Source organism: Trichoplax adhaerens, genomic scaffold (assembly GCF_000150275.1).
Source record: "Trichoplax adhaerens TRIADscaffold_37 genomic scaffold, whole genome shotgun sequence".
NCBI classification, from domain to species: Eukaryota; Metazoa; Placozoa; class Uniplacotomia; order Trichoplacea; family Trichoplacidae; genus Trichoplax; species Trichoplax adhaerens.
In genome coordinates this window covers 244,443-268,919 of record NW_002060977.1, presented here as the reverse complement: position 1 = coordinate 268,919, position 24,477 = coordinate 244,443, and the positions used below count along the sequence as shown (strand labels likewise).

The 24,477-nt window shown below is 29.3% G+C and overlaps 2 protein-coding genes across 2 annotated transcripts; both read right to left on the bottom strand.

Annotated features, from left to right (window-relative positions):
* Nucleotides 1-1,465: 1,465 nt before the first annotated feature.
* Nucleotides 1,466-11,357, bottom strand: TRIADDRAFT_62190 (uncharacterized protein; the record flags this gene model as incomplete). The annotated part of the gene is made up of 13 exons (XM_002118110.1): nucleotides 1,466-1,541; nucleotides 1,873-1,953; nucleotides 2,130-2,201; nucleotides 2,360-2,437; nucleotides 4,012-4,131; nucleotides 5,011-5,085; nucleotides 6,649-6,720; nucleotides 6,874-6,945; nucleotides 8,821-8,892; nucleotides 10,477-10,548; nucleotides 10,996-11,067; nucleotides 11,126-11,200; nucleotides 11,338-11,357. The coding sequence occupies 13 exons, from the start codon at nucleotides 11,355-11,357 to the stop codon at nucleotides 1,466-1,468; spliced, it is 957 nt and encodes a 318-aa protein (XP_002118146.1).
* A 7,272-nt stretch (nucleotides 11,358-18,629) lies between these two features.
* Nucleotides 18,630-21,717, bottom strand: TRIADDRAFT_62189 (uncharacterized protein; the record flags this gene model as incomplete). Its single annotated transcript, XM_002118109.1, has 5 exons — nucleotides 18,630-18,732; nucleotides 18,929-18,997; nucleotides 20,843-20,914; nucleotides 21,147-21,218; nucleotides 21,650-21,717. 5 exons carry the CDS (start codon nucleotides 21,715-21,717, stop codon nucleotides 18,630-18,632), a joined length of 384 nt encoding a protein of 127 aa, XP_002118145.1.
* Nucleotides 21,718-24,477: the final 2,760 nt, after the last annotated feature.

Here is a 24,477-nt window from a genome sequence, read left to right as displayed (position 1 = left end):
TTAACGTTTAGTAAAAGAGCGTTTAAGTCATTAGTTACTTATAGACTTTTTCTTCACGTTTCCTTATCGCAGTGTATAAATTGTAGCACCCCTAATTTAGCTTGATTTTTACAGAAAATTTTTCATAGTAAATGAGTATGCTGCAAATACAACTGCTTTATCTGGTCTATAATTTATCGATAGAAAATAGCTATAACTATTTGTAGTAATAATGTGTAATTGTCACAAAACAGCTTTGCAACAAGATAACGCAGTATACGATCAATAAGTCAATTCCTTGAACCACGTATCAAGGAACGATATCTGCACTATCACAAACACTTTTGCTCTACTAGCAGACTACAGAAAGACTTAAACGCCTCGTATTTTACTTTAAACACTAAGTTGGAGAAATTCTTTATTTCACGATATACTGCATTTATATACTACTCCTCAATAGTTCATAAGTCATAGTTAATACAATTAACATTAGAATCATTTACTGAATTAGATATTAATTTTAGCTACTGCTCCCTTAATGCAGACAACAGTATTTACGAACATAGACATGTAATGACTAATACAGAATAGTCAGATTACGATATGTCCTATCACGGAACATTTCCATGATAATTTACAGTCTACCATAAGTAAATTGCAATCACAATGATTCGAACTGTAAGCAGATGATTTGCATTCCCTATTATAACTATTAGTTTCAGTATGTGTATAAGTGTCACTGTCATAAAAAGTCAGTGCTATATTAAAATACAGTATATCCAAATTAGAAGTTAACTAAATAAGGATAGTCTAACAGAATTATCCTAACATAGTTATTTCTACTGTAATACAGTATTTAACACTGTAACAGTAATGTAAAGTGTAATTTATCTAAGATATTTAGTTCATATAGAAAATGCTTAGCTGATTACTGATTTTGATTATTACTTGCAGTAATAGTTACGAAACCTTATCATCTACGTATAGTGCAATTTTAAACTTCACTTAAATTATTAATTTACCAGTGATTAATAATCTAAGGTAAGATCTTTCTTTACAGATTATTTAATTATCAGTTATTTCGGAATACTTAAAAGTGACAATTCTTTAATTTGATACTACCAACTGCTCTGCATAGCAAGTAAAATTCGATTCTTATAATAGATCGACAGTAAAGTAGTTGAGAAGTTAGTGGAATTTAAGAAGTCTAGTGATAGAAGAAGCTAGAACAAAAGTAGAAATGCTTGCGTTGCTAGTAATTCCTATAAATCCTTTTGTTAGTTTGATTATTTCAGGCAGTCTAAGCTGCCCTTTTTGCAATTTTCTTAAATTTTGTGTAAACTATATTAATTCCACATTTATTGAGTAACAGGTGCCGATTTTGGATTTTAGTAAAACAAGAGATGAATCAAGGAATTATCTTAATTGTTTTACAGTTATAGGCGCTATAGCAATCATCTAATTAAAACTTACGATCTTAGATCACTTACAAAACTTTCAGTTTCAAAAAATTGTAAAGGCAACCCTTTTCCAAATTTCTTATAAAATTGTTATCTAATTGCCTGCAATATCATTAAAGGAATCATCATTTTCCTTAATAAATCATTAAAAGATACCTGCCATATACTATACTTCTATGTTAAAAAATACATTGATCAACTACCATATTCAATCCTTCTTGATAAAATTTAAAAATGAATTAAGTATTAGAAATCACAACAGATCCAGTAGAAGTGTAAGTAGCTATTCGAAATAATATTCTCATAATGATACAGCAAGTGGCGTAATCATATTCCATACCGAGTCAAACCGATATGCTACTAGAATTCTATTTAAAAGCAAATATGATGAAAATAAGAAGTGATTCACTTGGATTATCGACTATGAACTTACAGCACTTCAACATTAGGAGTAGAAAGATCCAATGTAGTACGATTTCCACAAACGGTGGTGATTTTGTTTCCTCTTAGATTTCTAGGAAATTAAATTACAAGTTACAAATTTTTTACTATACAGTTTTCAATATTTACAATAAAATTCTAAAACTATTTTTAATTGAATTTCAATTAATATCTCTTAAAATAGCAACTGTATAGAGAAAGTGATTTCAACATCTCAATTAATTTAAAATCAATAGTTTCTAAACTTACAAGACTATCAGGGCTTGTAACTTATATTTCCTTTTCGTTGAAATTGTTGTTAGTTCATTATTTGCTAAATGCCTGCAGTATAGTTTTAATGATTACTTTAAAATTGATTTTTAGCAACTCTAATAGGTCCGAATATTGCATATTCACGATATAGGTAATTAAGCTATAAAAATAAATTTTGCTATAAAAGTTAAGAAAGGAAATTTAAGTATTATCATCTTTTAACTTACAATTCCTGCAGCTTATCATTGGTAACATTAAACAAATCATAAACATCTATTCTTGTTAAGTTATTGTCGTTTAAATACCTAGAGCGCCATAGTTACAGAATTATATCAGGAAAAATCTTTTGATATTTATCTGATTTCAGCTTAAATAAAAGAATATTTTAACAATCTCTTTCTGACACATCGTATACTCTATTTAAATCAGTTATAATAATTAAATTTTTAAGAGTGTAGTATGTTACATATTAGTTTATATTTACAATGCAACCAAATTATTCTGAATATGTGCAAAGCTTCCTCTGGATAGAATCTTTAAATTGCTTCCTGAAATATCACTACAAAAGCGTATGAAGAAAATTTTAGCATCTATAACTTTTAGCAATTAAATTTCATTCGCATACTTGAAGATTTTACTCTCGAAAATTAGTGAGAAGATTTTATGGTGGTAGAAATGTCTGACAAGTTGAAATATTCAAGATAATATCTTGTAAAGCTAATTAAGAGTTTGAAAATCTATCTTGTGAACATATTTCTTATGATCATTCGAGATGATTTTCAAAAATTCGCTCTCACGTATTCCGGATAGTCGATAAAATAAATAAGAAATAGCTAATGACTTTTTTTGATTATCATCTTTCTAAGTCAGCAATAAGAATTGAGAACTGAATTATTTATTGCTATACGCTGCACATTTAAAATGTCTCACTTAATGGGAGACTACTAAGAGTTGATTATTATAGACAAGCCTAACCAAACTCCTCAATACCATACTCTAAGCATACTTAATGTTGCAGTGAATGCGTACTTATGTCATACTTATCTAGCTTACACATTACTAGTCTACCCTGATGTTACGATTTGGACTAAACACTGAATTTAAGACCCTAAATTTAATTGAGCAGCGTTTCTGCAATGTAACTAGTATTGTGATTGTAGACTATCAGCCATGTTTAGTATAATGTACGGTAGATATTCATCCTAAGAGATAATTGGTAGCTATAACTATAGACTGTAGTGGTATAGAAGACTCTATGCTAGAGTACAGATGACTATATATAGTAAGGTGTTGAGTTACTAATGAGGCTATAGGTAAAAATAGAAACTGTAAATCATATATTAGGATATGGTTAATTCATTGTACTTTGGCTGTTGTGAATGATGTCTACATAAGTACTGTAGTCGTATCCATATTGGATTAATGATGGTCCGCAGTAGAATAATCTTACTAATAATAATTTAACTATGTGTAAAATAAGGTAAAAGGTTGCCATGCGGATTGTAGCTGCGAATGTTACGGAAAGTATACAGCATACAACTTTAGATTATTCAGTTAGTTCGTTCTAGAAGTCTTTAGTAGTAGTATTCGGCTAGAGTAAAGCTGTGTGTAGTTAATCTTTGTATAAGATTCAATAAAGCCCTTATTTTTCTAAAATTTGGAAATTCATGGTTGGTATATATCACAGTTTCCTACAGAAAAGCTCCTTAAGTAGACTTCGACAGCATCAACATTTATCCAATGATTTATTAGCTACGTCTTACTGAGATTTTATCATATATTCTGAATGCTTCACAAGCTAAATATTTGGTTAAAAGCTGAAACTAAAATGAAATTAAAAGTTACCTTCATTAGGTATGTTACACGATTTAAAACTTACATGGAATATGGTCTGCAACCTATTGAACTCGTTTCTCCACATAATTTGTCATTAAATGGTTGAAAGCTCTGTAAAATTTTCACAACAATTCTACTTGCTATTTTGTTGTACCCGATATTCCTACGACATAAGTTGCGATATCTCATTTGTTAAGTTTTATTTCCCTCTATTGCGGCCAATAATTTTCTACGATTATCAAAAATAATATTAAGATAAAAAGAATTTTCTTACAATGTCCGCAAATTTTTTCTGGAAATTGATATCAAATGTTTTGGAAAGTGAGTAATTTTGTTACGGCCTAAATTTCTAAACAATGTAAAAATCATAAACTTAGTAACCAACTTCAGAAAAAAGGTAACACAGTATTATGTAAAACCGTAAATCATTTCTTATCCTATTTGGCAAATGCAGCTTAAAGGTTAATCTATTACAAATAATGAAATTTCTAGGCCATGTTAAGTCTTCTAACAATATTAAGCAACAATAAATATTAAAAATTTATACCTGTACACTATTTCTACTAACACCCATTTCTGATCAAGAGCTAAAAATTTACAATATTTCTGATTAACTGTCCGTACTACATAAATGAAGTTGCGGATTTAGTTCTACATACTAGTAGTTTAGTTCTAAACAGCGGAGGATAAATTCGGATACAGCACTTAACTTACAGATAATGTACCTTTCAATACTAAATTGCTAATATTTAAGATAGTACGTCAAAATTTGTAAGATTCTTCCTTACAGATCGTCTAGATATTGAAATAGGTCAGCACTTTTCAAGCTTTGATCAAAAGTGTCGTCAAGTAGATTGTTATTCATATTTCTATTCGAACAGAAGAAAAAGCTACTTCTTATATCCAACTATGTAAACGTGCCATACAGTAAATCACAGTATAAAATTAGAAATTACGCATAATATTTTGAATTTTAAAATTAAAATTTTTCACGGCCGAGTAAAACAAGAATTTATTTGAGCTGTTTAATTGTGGAACTTACAACTTTCGTAAATTAGTGTAGCCTCCGAGACATCGTCTGTCTATAACCTTTCTAATTTGATTTGATTGTAAACTCCTGAATTGTTGATTGTTATAAAAAATTTGCTTAGTTTGAAACAATCTGACATCTTAATATAGCATTTAGGCAAGACATGAATTAATAAATAAAAATCTTAATTTAGGATCTTCAATCTGCATTTGGATTTACTCATATGCAGTAATTATTCCTTCTAGTTATTCATAAGTCTTAGTATTTAACGCTTTCTATTCAGTACTGTGTGATACCTAATAAGTAGAAAGGGCGTTTGGGTGGTGTATTACGTAATCTTGCGATAATATGTAACTATAGCCTAGTGGTTAGTCACGAAGTTAAAATTGAAATTCTGTTTATTTTCGAGTAAAGTACTTAAAACATCTAGGCACTTGTATAATAAGAAGATCGATAGCTAGATTCTTTCTAATATTAGTAGCATTTTAAGAGCATATTCTATTCTGCTTAGATAGCAGCGCAGTGTTATTATTCTTAACGGTTATGTCTTTGCCATATATTTGCTGAATGATATTCTTCTCGATCTTATCGTGAAAGTTGTGTAGTGAAGATCTGTATTCTCATTACGTAATAATTTTTGTACTGTTTAGTAATTAGTTAGTTTTGACCGAGTCTAAGAAAAGTCTTGTTTGAACGTTTCAGATAAGTTATCACGTTATGATTGAGAAACTCACCGAAACCTATTAGTTTATCTTAAGTAACTTGAACTTAATTACAAATTAAATGTATTAGATTCCGAAATGACACTCCATTTTGCTGCTATTTTGGACTGTTATTAACTCATACAAATAAATTTTTACTACTACTCAGGCCGCTAACAGCCTTTATGAGACTTAAAATATGTCTAGCAGTGACTCTATACGATTTTCCCGACTAATTTTTTATATACCAAAAATGTGGCATAGTGATTTATGTACGTCAAACAAATTTTTATGTCGACTGGATTGATGGAACAAGATTAATACTGTAATATTCCTTATTCGTTTGTGTTTTAATCGCCGTTATCGCAGCTTCACGGAATTAGATTTGAGGATCCTCAATTATTAATTTATTAATTAATGTTATTTAATGAAGTTACTTGCAAAGAAAACTAAAATGAAGGAGTTCAAACTGCTAGAAGGCTCATACTTATAAACAGGCACAACTGCCTTTGGAAGTAATCCCTTCGTTACTTTAATGAATAAAACAAATGATTCAAGAAAATATATCATAATATTCAATTCTTCATAGGTCGAGAAATTTAACTGATTAAGATTATGATATTGTAATCTAGTGGCATTTTTAAAAGATAATTCAGGTACATGATACGTGTGTCAAAAACAAACATATAAGAATAAAATCAACCCAAAAAAATTTGGCTATGATATACGACCTACAAGTGATATATATCACGATTTGAGCAGATGATGTGAGCGTCAAATTCAGATAACTTGTTTTCATTCAAATAACTGAAAAAATTGGTTTTAAAGTTTAGAGAATTTTATAAAATAATCTAGTTTAACGACTTTTGTATTGTTAACCGAAATCTACAATCTCATCAATTTTAATTTTAAATACAATAAAATATTAATTTAAATTAACATTACTTACAGTGTCTGTAGACTTATCATGTTTTGCAAAGTGTCATCAGGCACCTTAATTATTAAATTTTTGGACAAATCGCTACAAACAAGGATGAGTTCAGGATAAATTAAAGCAAGCTAAAATTTATAGTCGTAATACCATAGACAAAAATTTTAAGCAAGAACATCATTTAAATTAGTTATAAAATATAAGCAACAGAATTAAAATTGTTCTTTGATATCGATTACTTACAGAACTTGAAGATCATTTAAGCCGCTAAACTGATGTTGAAAAATGGCTTCGATATCATTATTTCCAAGAATACTATTATTATGATGAACAAGGTTAGTCTTACTTTAGATAGGTGAGTATTGATTTTTAAAAATGTAGTCAAGGCACATTGGCTAGATAAGATAAACATATAGTTTTAATTATTGCTGTTAACACATTCTCAAGAAACAGACTTAGAAAAAATTATTTTTAATTCATAAAAAATAATTATATACGTAAAAGTCGCATCTTTATTATGGTGACACAATATTTTTGTCTCATACAAAAATATGTAACCTTAAATTTTTTTCAATAATACGCCGGCAGCAAACCTCATAATCTAAGCAATACCGAACAATTTTAAAACTGCTGTTTATAATCTCCAAGTAATAAAATCAGTATATCTAGATATAGAGCAAGCTTTGTTATCCTAGAACTGTTGATTTGCTATTACAGAAATATTTGTTAGCTGGTGCTTGCTATATTACTGACAATTAAATTGAATGTACAACACCTAAAAAGTCCGTTCCATTCTAGCTTTTACCCATTCTTTGAGCACAATAAGAGGTACGAGTTTCACTACGATGGAATACTGTTGTTAAATGTAGCCAAAGTTTTCTACATCTGACGTATATAGTAAATATTTTACGGTCTGTGACAGTGTTATATACTGTATTAGAGTAGAAATATCTATGTTAGGATAAATTTGTTAGCCTACCCTTTTTAGTCGACTTCTATTACAGTTCGAATCATTGCGATTGCAACTTATTCATAGTAGATTGTAAATTATCGTGGAAATATCTCGTGCTAGGACATATCGTAATCTGAATATTCTGTATTAGTCATCAGATGTTTATATTCGTGATCACTGTTGTCTGTATTAGGGAGCAGTAGCTAAAATTAATTTCTAATTCAGTGAATGTTTCCAAAATTGATCTTACTAACTATGACTCACGAACTATTGAGGAAGAGTATATAAACGTAATATATCGTGTAATAAAATTAATTCTTTAACTTAGTATTTAACGTAAAATACGAGGCGTCTAAATCTTTGCGTAGTCCGCTAGTAGAGCAAAAGCGTTTCTGATAGTGCAGATATCGTTCCTTGATAGGTGGTTCTAGGAATTGACGTATAGATCGTACATTGCGTTATCTAGTTTATTATGAATGAATAATAAATGTTTCCAGAAGGTATTTGGAATATAAAAACTAGATAGAACTCGTAATCGTGATAAAATTATGTAGGAAATTGTTTATTACTTCAAATGTCCGTATAAGATTACTTAATCGTAATAACATTATTGTTATTGAAAATATGCTGATAGCCCCCAAAACATGTTTAATACGACTAATAGAGTATATAAGTAGAGTCCAGAAAATGCAAAGAGAGTTACGCTATATTGTATCGCACGTAAGCGTGCATACTTCATAAAGACTACAGTAACTGTATCGCAGGCTAGGGAAATAATTTTGTCGATTACTGCATATTTACTATCAGTATTGTAATATTTCTTGTGCTGCAAGGGTAGTTGTGGAAACATGATTTAAGAAAATACGAAGCTTAGGGTAATGGCTTTAAAACTCTTTGCGATATATGCAGCCGCTGCTATTATGTCAAAATAATAACTAAAACAAAATATTGTAATCAATTAATTAATTAGATACAGATCTATTTGCGTGAAAGTTGGTCGTGTTAATTTAAGTAAATATAATGTACCATGAGAGGCCAAAATTAACCTATTACAAGCTAACATAATAATTGATGAAAAACGAAAAATTGATTCTTAAGATTTTGAGTATCATACTGTTTGCACAACGCATCACGGTACTATACTATGATGTGCAAAACAAAATACCCTTTAGTTTTTTTACTAAAATTATTTATCAGCTGTAAATTTATCTTACAGATTCTATGCATTCATAACTTACAGCTTTTTCAATAGATTAAGTTCCGCAAAATTAATTCTAGATAGACTCTTCAATCCTATATCTTCCAAATATCTGATTAGGGAAATAATAAAAAAATTAAACCATTACTCAGTTGTAAGATTCTCATAATCAGATCGATTTAAAAATTTCTATTTTTCTCAGCTATTTATTTCCTGAAATTTTACATATAGACTACTTATTTATATTTAAGAAGAGTCCTAGAAGTGGTTTTGATGTCAAGATGCTCAGTCACTAGCAAAATTAAGTTTTTATATTGACATTAAGATATTTGGAATTAATTTCGATTTTTTAAGGGTAGAGATAATGTGTGTATCATTGAAGCTATAAATAGTGTAAAAATAATTCTTTTGGCTAATAAAGCTTTTAGACATTTATTTATATATATTGTCCAAGGAAGCCGATTCTTGAATCTAGTTCAATGGTTGTACGCAGAATATCTTTGTTGTGTAATTATCTATACAATACTGTGGTAGTAGTCTTGCCATTGGCAATTAAATTAATAAACTTAATAACTTGATTGTCATTTAGTTTAGTATAACAATTTGTGACGTAACATAGTATTAGGATGTCACGGTACGAACTACCGTGAAGAAATAGCCATCTAAATTTGGTTAATATAATATAGTGATAATATATTACAACTAGTTACTTACAGTAGGAATTACTCTAATTATAAATGTGTTACAGTAAATTTAATGCTATGCTGCAATGTGCTCTGAAATGATTCTGTGAATGGACATATTGTAGTCCGACTGTGAAAAATTATTTAGTAGATGTTCTCACGTAAGTATTTTTATAAGATGACTCGTAAATGTTAGCTGCTGTAGAAGGGTATATAAGCCCGTCAGATAGTTGAATAAAGCAGTTCTGAATTGTCTAGTTGAGTTTAATGTAGAATCAAAGGCGTCTAAATTCTTGTGAGGTGGTTAAGGGATACTGAATCCCGGAGACTATAGTAATTTTAGAGGTTTGTTTAACGTTATCCTTGTCACGAAGCTGGTTTGTGACATAGGATTGTAGACTATTATTCACGTTAAGTATGATTTACAGAAGCTTGACTTCATATATTTATCTTAAGATTTATTTAATAGCTAATGACCATGGACTGTAGTGGAAGATTCTATGCTAGAGTGTAGATGACTAAATACGGTAGAATGTCTAGTTACTATTAAGGTTAGAAGTAAACATAGATTGTAATTCATATATTAGAATAGGATTAAATTATCTTACTCTAACTGGTAGAAATAATATGTAGTAAATATTGTAATAGAATATTGGATTAGAATTGGATTAGTGATGGTCCACTGTAAAATGTTATTACTAATAATAATTTGATTATGTATAAAATAAGGTAGGATGTTGCTCGGCTGATTGTAGCTGCGAATGCTACAAAAAGCATATAAGCTGGCAACTAAGATTGTTCTAGTAGTTCTTTCTAGAAGTATTTAATAGATATATTCGGCTACAGTAGATCTGTATGTACATTGTATTTGTGTAAGATCTTATAAAGTCTAATCTTCTACAAATTTTGGATATTCGTGATCAGTTACATCACATAATTACAATACCATATCATAAAATTTATACGTATAGTGACAAAACGGAAAGAAAATGAATTAAAGAGTTTTGTCTTACAATTCTTCTAGGCTTTTTAGAGAAGTTAAGGCTTCAGAATCAATTGTTTTGAAGTTGTTAGTGGATAGATCACTATTGCAAGATAACAGAAAATGTTTTATAGTTATTAACTCTTTCTTAAGCATTATATTATTGGTCAATTAAATTATTTAGCATATCTAATTATACCGTATCAGCTATTAATTGTTACATTAGCAAAATATCATCTCACTAATATCCTCTTGACTAACATGTGAGCCATTTAATACATTTATCAAATTTGCTAAAGATCTTGCATCAACCCTTTATTTATGGGAACGCGATGATACTATAACTGAAGATTTAGAGTTGCTATTAGTTATCATTAAAAGATCGCATTTAAAATATATTATATCCTCCGATTTGCATATTACACATGTATTAGCGAAAGAATATTGACGAATGATTACGAATTTACGATGGTATTAATTGATATTGGTTGGATCATAAATATAACATCATTATGTGGTAATACAGCATCGGCTGCAATTGAAAACTTACAGAACTTTCAAATGTACGAGACTTGAAAATACCACTCCTGATAATTCTTCTAATTTATTGCTGGATGCATATCTAAATGATATATTAGAATAAAGGCTAAATTACCCAGTCAAATAATCTGCAGTCTTACGTACAATTTCTGCGAATGATTAATACGGAAGTAGCGTATACTAGTGCGCTTCCAAAATCAGAAGTACTAGTAAACCTAAAAGTGTTTAAATTTAGCTCATAATAATTGAAATTCAAGGATTTCTACTTAAAATATCGAAAATCCCTTTTGCTTTGAATTATACTAGGATTAGATAAGCAATTAGCTAACTATCCAAATTGCAAGTTTCTTACACTCCTCGAAAGGTGTCCATTTAAGAATACTTACAGATTTTCTAAACTCCAAATATCTTTTGTAAATGCTATATTTCTTATATCATTATCATTTATATAGCTATAGAAAATAAAAAGAAAGATAGGACTCGCAATAATTTCAATTAGAAGGCTTGCATTTTAAAGGTTTATATTTGAACAACCGATGGTCGTAAAGTATTAAAATAATTGCTACTAATTTTTAAAAGGCCTTCCGCTGTCAAAATTATTTCTTACAGGGTTTTTAAATTCTTAGCATTTATAAATGACCCATCTTCAATTTGATGTAAACGATTACTCGAAATATCACTAAAATTGCAAAACGTAGAATATTTAGTCTTCTATGATTATTAATTATGAAATTTCAAAGTAGTTAAAGAGAGCCATGGCATAAAACATATAAAGAAAATCTATGCATAACAAGCTGACTGCTTTTCAGAATTGTACTTTAAATACGGTCTATCAACGAAAATTTAAAATTTAATGTATAAAAGGCAAATCTTATGTTTATTCCTCATTTTTGAAAACGATTTCAATTAATGAAGGTAACTTAAAGCTAATACTTCACTAAGGGAAAATTGCTAACGAAATACGACTAATGTTAATAAAACCAATACTCTAATGGACTCTTCGCACTAACTTATGCTGACGATACCGTTTTGTCACAGTCATGAAAATAACTTAGCGTTATATAGATATATAGTTTACGACAATATTTTGTTTTAAACTTCTTAGAAATATACAGCACTACTTCAGGAATTGTTGTTGCTGGTGATAAAGTAAACCCTTATGATATTATGACGGAACAATAAATGTTTCCAGAAGGTATTTGGAATATAAAAACTAGATAGAACTCGTAATCGTGATAAAATTATATATGAAATTGTTTATTACTTTAAATATCCGTATACGATTACTTAATCGTAATAACATTATTGTTATTGAAAATATGCTGATAGCCCAAAAAACATGCATAAAACGACTAATAGAGTATATAAATAGAATCAATAAAATGCGAACAGAGTTACGCTATATTATATCGCACGTAAGCATGCGTACTTCGTAAAGACTACAGCAACTGTATCGCAGGCTAGGGAAGTAATTTGTCGATTAAAGCGATATTTACTATCAGTATTGTAATATTTCCTGTGTCGCAAGAGTAGTCGTAGTATGTTGTTATAATTGAAAGCAGTCGCGATAATTGGTATGTCATATAATGATATAATCAGAGGACGACTATCAACTTCCATAAAATTGCATCTATTTCCAATATCCATCACATTATAAAACAATATCAAAACACTTACAGTTTCTTAATCTTATTAAGATTTATGGTGTTTTTCACATCTGTCTTCATAACTTTCTTTATAAGATTATGTCTTAAAGACCTTGTTTTGGTAATTAAAATTTCTTTTTAAAGTATTGCCATACATGCATGCCATTATAATCACAAAAATGTTTAAACTATAACATATGCTAGAACATCGTGGAAAAATCGAATTTGATCTGTTTAATGATACTTACAACACCGAAAGAGAGGTTAAATTCATAAGGGAAACTGCTGAGAATGAGCGTATTTGATTATAGGATAAATTGCTAATTATTATAAAATAAAGCTATGTAAAATCAAAATTATCCAAAACGGTCACACTTGAATGTTTTATTTAATACAGAAAGAAATTCATTTCTATGAAAACGATCCAATGACACGTATTAATTTTTTACGCAGTACAGTACTGAACACTCACAGGAATTGAAGAGAACTGATTCTGTTTATACTTTTGATTTCAATTAGACCATTAAACTCCAAATTCCTTTTAATGACATTCAATTAAAATCAAGACAACATTAAAAACTACTAGGTACAGTCGTAATTAAACAGCTGTTACGGAGCAAAGCACCGTACTTGCTAATTAAATAGATTTTGTTAGTATTTAGCTAATGGATCATATTGGTAATTGATAATTGAAGTTAAGAATATTAATAATGTCTAGATTGCTAGACAACAAAGGCATAAATGCATTTTGCAATTAATTAGTAGAGCCTATATAGATATTAATAATGACGGCACGTTAGCACCCGCTGCGAACGTGCGATTATCGTGCTGAGCCTTAAGGGTCTAATTGGCTATTAATTAGTTATTGCTAATTAAAGTTGTTTACGTACTTGTATATATATAGTAAACTATATAGTTTATTGAGGCTTGTCCTCCCATACAAATCATGTAAATCTTATATTGTCAAGTTACTATGTGTACACCACAAATTTAGTGGAAGGGTATAAAAGGACGAGCGAATGCTCAGTTCCTGAGTTCTTTATTAGATCAAATACGAGAAGGTACTCGGCTGCTCTATTAATAAAAACTATACTAATCTTGTAGAACAGTCTTATCCCTGTGTGACCGTCTTCACGGTACGAACTACCGTGAAGAAATAGCTATCTAAATTTGGTTAATATAATATAGTGATAATATATTACAACTAGTTACTTACAATACGAATTACTCTAATTATAAATGTGTTACAGTAAATTAAATGCAGTGCTGTAATGCCGTCAGATAATTGAATAAAGTAGTTCTCAATTGTCCAGTTGAGTTTAACGTAGAATCAAAGGCGTCTAAATTGTTGTGAGGTAGTTAAGGGATACTGAATCCCGGAGACTATAGTAATTTAGAGATTTGTTTTACTTTATCCTTGTCGCGAAGCTGGTTTGTGATAGACCGTAAGTAGTATAGAGCTACCGTACAGTAGAACTCCAGGTGTAGTGGAGCAAAGCATAAGTAATCTAATAATTTAGTGTAGTAGTTCGCAACATAAGTTTGTGATAACAACCACAAAAAATTTCTAAATTGTTGTTTAAAATCACAGAATACATTATTAAAAATGGTATTAAAATATTAAGAAAGAAGGTTAATTTAATTAAGATGGAATGTTTTGTTTGCTTAAAATTAGTGGAATTATGCTAGAGCTGCATACAGTTTTTCGATATCAATATATTCAAAAGTAGATGACCATTCCAGTCTCCTTATTTTATTCCTATATAAATCACTGAATAAACCGAGTTAAATCTTCAACATTTCTAATTCCTTAATTCTTTTTTGTAAATGTAAACTTTATGAGGAATCATGGATTATATGATTTTTTCTACCAGAATGCTTACATTTCCTTTACTTGGGAAAGAGTATCAACATTCAAATTTTCCAAGCTGTACAAGTTCATACTTCGCAAGTTTCTGAATTAATAAATGATGATATCAGCCGCTGAATTTCTCAATAATATTAAATATAATCATTGTAAAATTGTACGCTTCCTTTGTAACATAATAAAGTCCGATATCAACGTTTTAAAACCATAGTTATTGCAACATAAACTTGAGGAATAATATAGGAATTATGTCATTATTTCTAAAACATTAAGGCGTAAGAAACTAGAATTTCCAAATTTGTTCAGTCATAGATTCTTTAAGCCAGATTTAAACAAATCATTATTTAACATTTCATATTGTATGACATACAAAGTTTGTAATTTCGCCGGGCCATTATAGCTGGTCAAAGCCACGTATGATACTGAATTAGAGGCTAAATCTCTAAATCATATTTGTAATACGTCAATTATATTCTATATTTTATAATTAGTCTACAAAAATTGAGATAAATTAAGCTAAGAGCCAAAACCGCTAACTGTTATTACTATTATCAGATTAAGAAATTTTGACAAATATTGAACCCTATTGTTAACTTTTTCTTTAAATAAATCAGTATTCCTGTTATCTGATACATTAAAAATAGTTTACTTTCATAATAGTTCGAACTGAAACATTAGTGTAATAATAAAATTCCAGGATACCGTAAAGTATTTGTGTCTATCTAGTTGCACATATTCGTGCAGCATTTTAACATTATTTTATAACAGTACTCGCTTCATGCAATCAAAATATTTATTTTCTACTAGATATAGCATATAAAACCTAAACGCATTTTACTAACAAATGTTGCAAATTGCTTAATCCTGTTATGCTTTGATCAGTCACTTCCGCTATAAAATTTTGCTTAAGTCCACTACAAAATTAAGTATAATATTAAATAACAAAATTACAGCGTTAGTTAAGATTTCATAAACTTTAATATTATCAACATTTTATTATATAAAATTTAAATTATTGCATATTCACTATAATTGCATTTGAAATAGCCTAAAAATGAAATCTTTGAGTGTTAAAAGCTTGCATAGGATAATTTTGTGACACAGTTTATATTCAAGATGATAATAAACATATTTGTAATAGCCTTACAGAAATACTAAGCTGGACAAATCTTGAAATGTTCCCGGCTCGATCGTCATTATGATGTTATCAGCGAGACGCCTTCCAATATTTTAGGTTGAAACCATACAGATAAATAATTGTAATTTTTTATAAGCCATGAGACAGTTAAGAAAATTAATATTTTGATCGTTCAATTATTGTTATTGATCCAATATGTATGCAAGTTTTCTAAACTTAAACCTATTGGTAGAATACTAGGTCTGATTTTGCTATAATAAATAAGATACAGTAAGCTGTATGTTTTTTAATGCACTTACAAATATTTTAAATTTCCTAGTCCCTGAAAGCTCCGATTGCCCAGCGTGGAGATATAATTTCCTCTTAAATCTCTGCAAAGAATATGATGCCTTATTTCGAAATAGATCAATTTAGGTAACTATTTCACTTTCTGTTGCAATTCAAGTAATATTTAAATTTGAAAACACGGTAATTTTTCTTCAATATTGCGATGCATGACAGATCTTACTTAACATTATAATTTAAAATTGTACCTTTGTAAAATTGACTATCGGGTATCGCAATTCTTCGTCATTAACATACTATAGAAGGCTTTAGGTCTATACTTCTCTCAAGAGTTAAATTGAAGTGATCGTGTGTGTAGTGTATTTAGAATATACTGTAACTATATTCTACCCTTAAATATAGACATGTTGTATTGCTTTTATATTTAGACAGATCTAGAGTCCGCTTACTCTACATTCATATATAGACTACTGTATTTAGTTATTACGGTACTCGCTGTTTTCTACAATCATCTGCTATTTTGTAACCTGTTATGGTATATGTTTGTTACGGAGCAAAGCACCGTACTTGCTAATTAAATAGATTTTGTCAGTATTTAGCTAATGGATCATATTGGTAAGCGTAATTGAAATTAAGAATATTAATGTCTAGATTGCTAGACGACAAAAGGCAAATTTGTATTTGCAATTAATTAGTAGAGCCTATATACAGTAGATATTAATAATGGCGATACGTTAGCACCCGCCACGTACGCGCGATTATCATGCATTTATCGTGCGATTATCGCGTATACAAATCATGTAAATCTTATATTGTCAAGTTACTATGTGTGCACCATAAATTTAGTGGAATGGTATAAAAGGATGAGCGAATGCTCAGTTCCTGAGTTCCTTATTAGATCGTGTACGAGAAGGTACTCGGCTACTCTACTAATAAAAACTATACTAATCTTTTAGAACAGTCTTATCCCTGTGTGACCGAAAGTAGTAAAGAACTACCATACAGTAGATCTCCAGGTGTAGTGGAGCAAGGCATAAGTAATCTATTAGTTTAGTGTAGTAGTTCGCAACATAAGTTTGTGACAATGTTGTATCTAATTCCACAATCCTATTCTCTGCATGTGCTCTATCTTTAAAACTATAAATACTGGCGATTTCTACCTCAGAGTTCATTAGCCTCTCAGTTAGTCTTCTAGTTAGTCTCTCACAGCCTAATACTTCTACTCGTTACTCACGACAGCTTGCACGCTGGTCTACCGTAACTACCTCACTGTACTTCACATTACTAACCTACAATAAAGCATAACTTTTATAAACCCTTTGTTGTAATAATTTTAAATGGCGACTAAATCTCAATCCTCTGAGATATCGAACCCTCCATCACAGTGTGGATCAGTTTACTAGCTTTTATCTTAATAATGAGAATATAAATGCAAGCAGTATGTGCATTTATCGTTTGATTTAAACTAGATACTACTTTAGATCTCATATTCTCAATTGAATATCGAAAACACCGAAAAAAATTTGTAAAGCAAGAATCAGCCTAAAAAGACTAGTAATGTTGCAATAGTACAGTAATTGTAGCAAGATATCTGTAAGAAAAACGAAGAAATTAATGTCCTTTCGTAAATGCTTTACAGTCGAAAAATCTTATAAATATTTTTAATTCTTCTCACGTGTAATATAGATTACTCTTCAGTCATCAGGCTCGTTAGAATGAAGCCTGATAAACCAAATTTCATATTTATAGGTAAAGAATGTACCATAATCTAAAATACTATTTTAAACTTGATTAATCTCTAAACATAATAAATGCAGGATTTTATCCTAGGCAAAACTGTTCAGGAAAGTAATAATTTTACATATCTTTTCAAGCTTAAATTTTTCGTATAAGCTGATTGGCTGACTGATAAAACCATAAAGACGCTTAACACCGACTCTCTGTTATAGCATTTGGCGATAATCCACATAAAACTAATGATGATGAATAAATTTAAAAGAAATTCTACCAATTCTGGTATAGCAATATTTTGCGTTTCCTTGCTGATATGCTTTGTGGTTTTATAACGTAAAATTTAGCTTTGATATTCTAAATTTAGTTGAACTTTAGATTGATTTTTATAAAACAATTGTAAGCAAGCAATAAAACATAAGCAATTAAAAAGCTATTTATATAATTTTAACTAGGTCTTACAATAGTTCCAAACCAGTAAGATTCTGAAAAGTACCGTTGACAATGTCACTATAAATAATTGCATTTTGATCCAAAAACCTGCCGAAATACATAGATTAGCAATGATAAAAGAATAACAATTAATATTTGGCAAGCTCTTTTCTTTGCACGAGGGAAATACAGCTTAAAAAAGCTAGTTTCTATAAACTATATATAAATTTCATACTTCGTCGCTCTACGACTTATTTACAATTCTTTAATTATAAGAATCAAACAAATTAAATACCTAAGTTTCTAGAGTAAACCTAGTTGGACATGTCTAATCCATATATTAGCTCTAATACTCGGAGTACCAGCAATTCCCTTAATCAGACACTAACACTGTTTTATATCATTAAGTAAGAACTCAAATGGTATATCGGTCTGTTCTAAGGTTTTATTTTGTAGTTTTTCTCTACTTTATTACTGTATTGCTGTCTTATTGATTAGTTATTAGAAGATATTTCTAGTAGATGGCAGAATCATGGACTAAGAAATTATGAATGAACTGAGTCAAAGTTACCAAATTTAGCAGTTAGAACTCTAATTAACATCGCAAATAATAATTCTCCAAGCAAAGCCGTATTAGAGGACATTAATCTATAAAATTTATAGAACTATTTTAAAGGGGAATACTCTCAAGTTATAGCTATTTAAGGAATAACCGAAAAACGAACTGTATGTATTAATTATGACAATTTCTTAGCTTAGCAAATTGCAAAGCTTAAACCTAATTTTTTCTGTAGTATAATTGCCAGAATTTAGGATGGGCACTTATTATGATTATTAGACTTACAGCTTTCGCAAGTTAGGCAAAGACCAAAACGGTAAACTGATCTCAGCAATGATATTGCGACTTAATTTCCTAATATGAAAGAGATCAATTTTATTAATATTGTACGTTCAATCGATCTATCCTAATCAACAATTGCTTTTTTAAAATATAAATACCAAACAGTTTTCATATGTTACCAATATTAAGTAATAAGCTAGTAATTCAGACATTAATAGAATTACAAATATAATTACTGTGTAATAATATTTTCGTGTTATCGTAATCATTAGATCTTTACAACTGAACATTATAATTTGGCAATTGGTCCGTTAGTAATGCATATTATTGTCGAAAAATAAGTCTATTGTTTATGTACTGTACACTTCGGTAGAGAATATAGAGTTAGAAATAGCTGTTATGTTAGAATACTGTACGGTATCATATGCTATTAGATACAGAAAATAACATCCTACGAAGAGTATGTCTCGATTTCGTAGATCCTATTCATGATTCAAATTAATCAGCCTGCTTAAGCTAATTCATGAAAGAATATTTTACATGAATTCATTTATCAATAAAAAATACTTCTGCATTTATGGTACGGTGTTACCTCAATATTTAAATATCTTTTAAGTTATTGCAAAATAGTGAAATCTAAAACTGCATTGTTAGCTATGATGTTTAATGCATTATTGCAATTATTATTATAGCTGGTTGTAATATATTTGGTAAAGGTGATTGCTATCCGTAGAAAATAAAACGATTAGTAATTTCTAGTTCAAAATAGTTAAAATGAGCATAACTTTTCGTAAATTAAGATTAAGAACAAATATGAGCAGTTGATTAAAAGTAAAAATATTTACTAATGGAACAGCTATGTTAGGAATATTGTAGTTGAAAAATAATATCTTAGTAAAGGACAGTCAATGGACTAGAGTTGTTTACGAAGAAGTCGGTCTCTATACACGTAAACGGGAACAATTCGAGTAAGGAAACATGCTAACTAAGATTCAGTAAATTGCCATTAATTTACAATGATATATCAATTAAATTTCAATAAAATCTTATAGTTTACATGCGGATTTATTTACAGACTAGGCAACAATTCATACTTTAGCAGCCGTCTATAAGCGCCAACTGACTCGCTTAGTAACTACAGATGTGTTATATGTTCTAATACATTATTGCGAACTTTTTCAGTATTATTCGTCGCCTGTATTCTGTGCCGAGATTAGAAATTTATTCACATGCCGAGCATGATCTATCAGGGAACATTTCTAGCGCATTATTTCAAATGTTAATATACACGCAATAGTACGTAAACTATTACAATACACAGCCAGTCAGATGTCAGATCATTTAAAAAAGGATAAATTTCCTTAAGATTAGAAAATTCGCCATGTGCAAAATTAGAAAAGAATGAAGCGCTTTACTTATTCCTACGTCAAGTTTGTAATAGAGAGATGTGCGTCACGAATAATTATGACTACTGATCAATTACCCGTTAAAATGAAGGGGAACGTATGCTAGACAGCACATTATACTTAAACAAAATTCAGAACTCGGTTATCAGACTTGTATGAATCCCTTCTTAGTATGAAATAGCTAGCTTATGATTTTGAAGAATTGTCATTCGATTTTTTTAATTCTACTAAAACTGATTTACATTATAACGTAAAAATGATATTTGATAGGAGTTCGTTAGTATTTAGAGTCGTACTGCAGGTTACGGTCAGGGAAGACAGACCTGACAGTAGACTCCTAGTATAATTTCTAAAATACTTTAACTATTCCTCGTTACAAGTTTCAATTTGTAACAATCACTGTATGGAATAAGAATTTCATACAAAGGCAACTTCATCATCATTAAAATTTCAGTTTCTATGTAATACCATAAGAGCGTTTAAAATAGAACGATCCCTAGAAATTGCTTACAATATCGATAATTTCTGCAAATTATGAAATGCTCCATCCTCGATCACCTCAATTTCATTGTTTTGTAAGTATCTAATATTGTATATATATATATATATACATATCGAAAAATCATAATTATGATAATAAAAAAGAAATTAATCGTTCAATAGCTCAATACCTAATTCATACATTTTTAAAATATAAGGCTAAACTTTATTAAATTTGCAATCAAAATTTATATGTAATTCGTAATTCTATGAATGATAAGAGTTTTCTTATATTATATTTTGTCAACTTTAAACTAACTTGAGGGTTTACTTACATTTCTTCCAAATTGTTAAGATCATGAAAGGTATTGTGAAATAGAAGTGCTAATCTATTCTCGGCTAAAGAACTAATTTAATAAAAAAATATCAGCTTACGGTTATACTATGGCAAACGCGAATAAATTAAATTTAACGATTTATACACTCTGCAAGTTCTTCAATTTATAAATTATTTATCATCGGTATACAATATTGTACTTGTGTACAAAATAAAATACTTTTTCATGCTGTATAGCTGATTTATGATTATGCTAGTAACATTTATTTACATTTTTTGGACGCTACGCAAATAAGATAAATCTTCTGGATATATTGAATCCAAGTTATTGCTATCATAATTACTAAAAATGAAATCGAAACATCTACTATCAGTTTTTATTGCAATGGATTACAAATATAGAATATGAATTAAATTTTTTTATCACGACATTAGTAGGATTTAAATTAAAATTTGAAATAGCTATCAATTGTTACATCGTATAATATGATATGTTCTTACAGATCTGTCATCGTAGCTAAATTTTCAAGAAGTCCGAAGCTAATGCTTGTAAAATTGTTGTAAGACATTACACTGGAATATTTCAGAAATGAAACAATATTATTTTTATAGGCCACGAAAAAGGTTCTAATTACTGCCTTTCAATGATCAAATTGATTCCTTTAAATCGAAAACCATCAATCTATGTATAGTCTATCCTATAATTGTACGTATAAGCCTTAACTTTTTAGAAAAATTTTGTTTAATTTTATTGTAAATCTTCTAACACCAACTTACAGTGTTTTCAGGTTAAAATCCGTGGCAAAAGCAATACTGCTGATACTATTAATATTATTGGATCCAATGTTGCTATAAATTGATTTCAAATTATTAAATTAATATTCAAGATCCTTTATTTATCTAACTGTCTAAATTGAAGAGTTGCCTCTCACCAAAAATCAACGCCCTATAAGCATAACAAATCTCAGTTTGCATCGAAAAAATTTAATCAGAACTAGTAATTGAGCACTACGAGCCGCAATCAGGTCTGTCGTCTACGCTATCTACCTCCAGAATAACTCTAAATACTTAACGATTCCCTCTTCGTCAGCAGATTGTAGCAAACTAAACTTCTCTCTTATATCAAATCATGTACTCAAATTCTATTCAATTAGTAGCTAATTTATATTTCCTAGATAAGTTACCATATGATTTGGAAGTGTGCTATGGTTGCTACACAAAAGTTACTCTGTAAAAGAAAGTTACTTATATGGATACTAACAGGTAAGTTAGCATAGGCAATCCAGCAAATATTTCACGAGATATCGACACTATCTCATTGCTCTCTAGATTTCTATAAGTAAAGCATGAATTAAATTAGAATAAATATAACAATTATTATTATGAATTTCAATAAGTAAAATCACTTGCATTTATTTTAATCTATTTCTTTTACGCTACGAATAGTTAATGTTATATTGGTCAATTTTAGAATTATTAAGTCACTATCTCAGCCATACTTTAACCAAAGCGTAAATTAACATTTTTAACCATACGTAATCATTAATTGTCAAGAAATCAATTTGTAACAAAGTAACATAATAAGCAATCTTTTAAGTTATGTCTTGAACCATGTATTAATTAGATCATGATCTTAAATGCCATAACCTAACGAAGACAACACTACTCATAAACATAGATATCTCAGTAACTAATACAAGATAGTTGGATTGTATTATATCCAAATAAATACATAATATGTTTAAATCAGAAACTGACTAGAGAAGATTAAGCCGATAAAACTGCTCTAACATCTCTACTAAGCAGTATCATAATATGGTAATAGTACTGGAGTTGGATGAGATTATGGATGATCATGAAAATGGTAATATTTGTAATTATGAAAGCTGATTAACAAATCCAAAGCGGCTATTAATAATTTACTAGTCCTTTAAATGCCATATCGCAGTATACAAATAGGCAGGAGGAAGTGCTATTATAATTTTCATTTCTCAACAGTTATACCATTGAGGTAGACTAATAGCTACTACGTTAAGTTCTTAACTTTATGTAACATGAATACAGTTGGTAGGTTATCAATTATGGCCTATAATATTAATTAAGAATAGTAAATTTATTACTCAAAGCGTCTCTTCATCAGCTTCTGAATACTGCACGTCTAACTATTTCATAATTTACTACAGAAATGTACCAAATATATTTCCATTATAATCTTCAGGTAATAATAATAGTTAAAAGCAGAGGCATCTTTATATAAGTACATAGAGGAATTGATACTAAGGTAATTTTAATAATTCATGAATGTAACACATATTACATGCATAGTAAAATCTTCACAAAGATCTGATACTTTCAATTTGTTATGATTTAATCTCGAACAAGTAATGCAAATTTAAGAACAGTTTAAAGGTATATACTACAATTGATATCATTCAAACACTGAATTATCTCTTAATATGACTTTTTGTATAATAAATAGAATGAGTAAATTCTGCCTCGGTTGTCTTACAGGACATTGAGATTCTGCAGAGGAAGGAAGGCGTTTTTAAATATATACTTGATCCGATTTCCAGTCATATTTCTATAATTATGTATAATAAGAGAAGAGAATTAGTAACACTAGCTTTAGAATACGTATGCAGAGGGATTGAAAGAATAAACCTACAAAACTTTTAATGATGATAGACCAATGAAGGTCTGATAAAGAAGACTTCTTATCCGATTATGATTTAAATTCCTATAACCAAAAGTAAATCGTTCCATTTTTAAAATATTGACAGATATTTATCAATTCTCAGAGATTTACCAATTATGAAATGAAAAATTTTGCAATCTTTAGAGTAATGTAATGGAGTTATGAATTTCATTTGTAATTACAGACGCATGACGCTATGCTTTTTCTTAAATAGATTTCTGCCAATTATCATTATATCACTGTTATGTAGGTCTCTGGAAGGAGAAAACCCGAAATTTTTTGAATATCAAAGTGATATAACAGAAATATTGCTAATGCATAAAATAATGGGCGGCATCTGTGATGAATTTCTGGCAAGCGATAAATATAATGACTATTAAAACACGACTTCTACTAACATCGCGATTTCTGATGTCCCACAGTCCGGCAATAAGCTAATATCTAGAGTTTTTTCTCTGAATACATTATAGGAGATATGACTAAATTGACAAAAATTATTGAATCAATACATATGGATTCCAATAAGTACGGTAGTACAGGCATATTTTAATGCCTCTATGTAAATAATAATATCTAAATTCAATCATATCAATTTATTTATGTAAGCTAAAATTCGTCGATAATTAATTTGGTA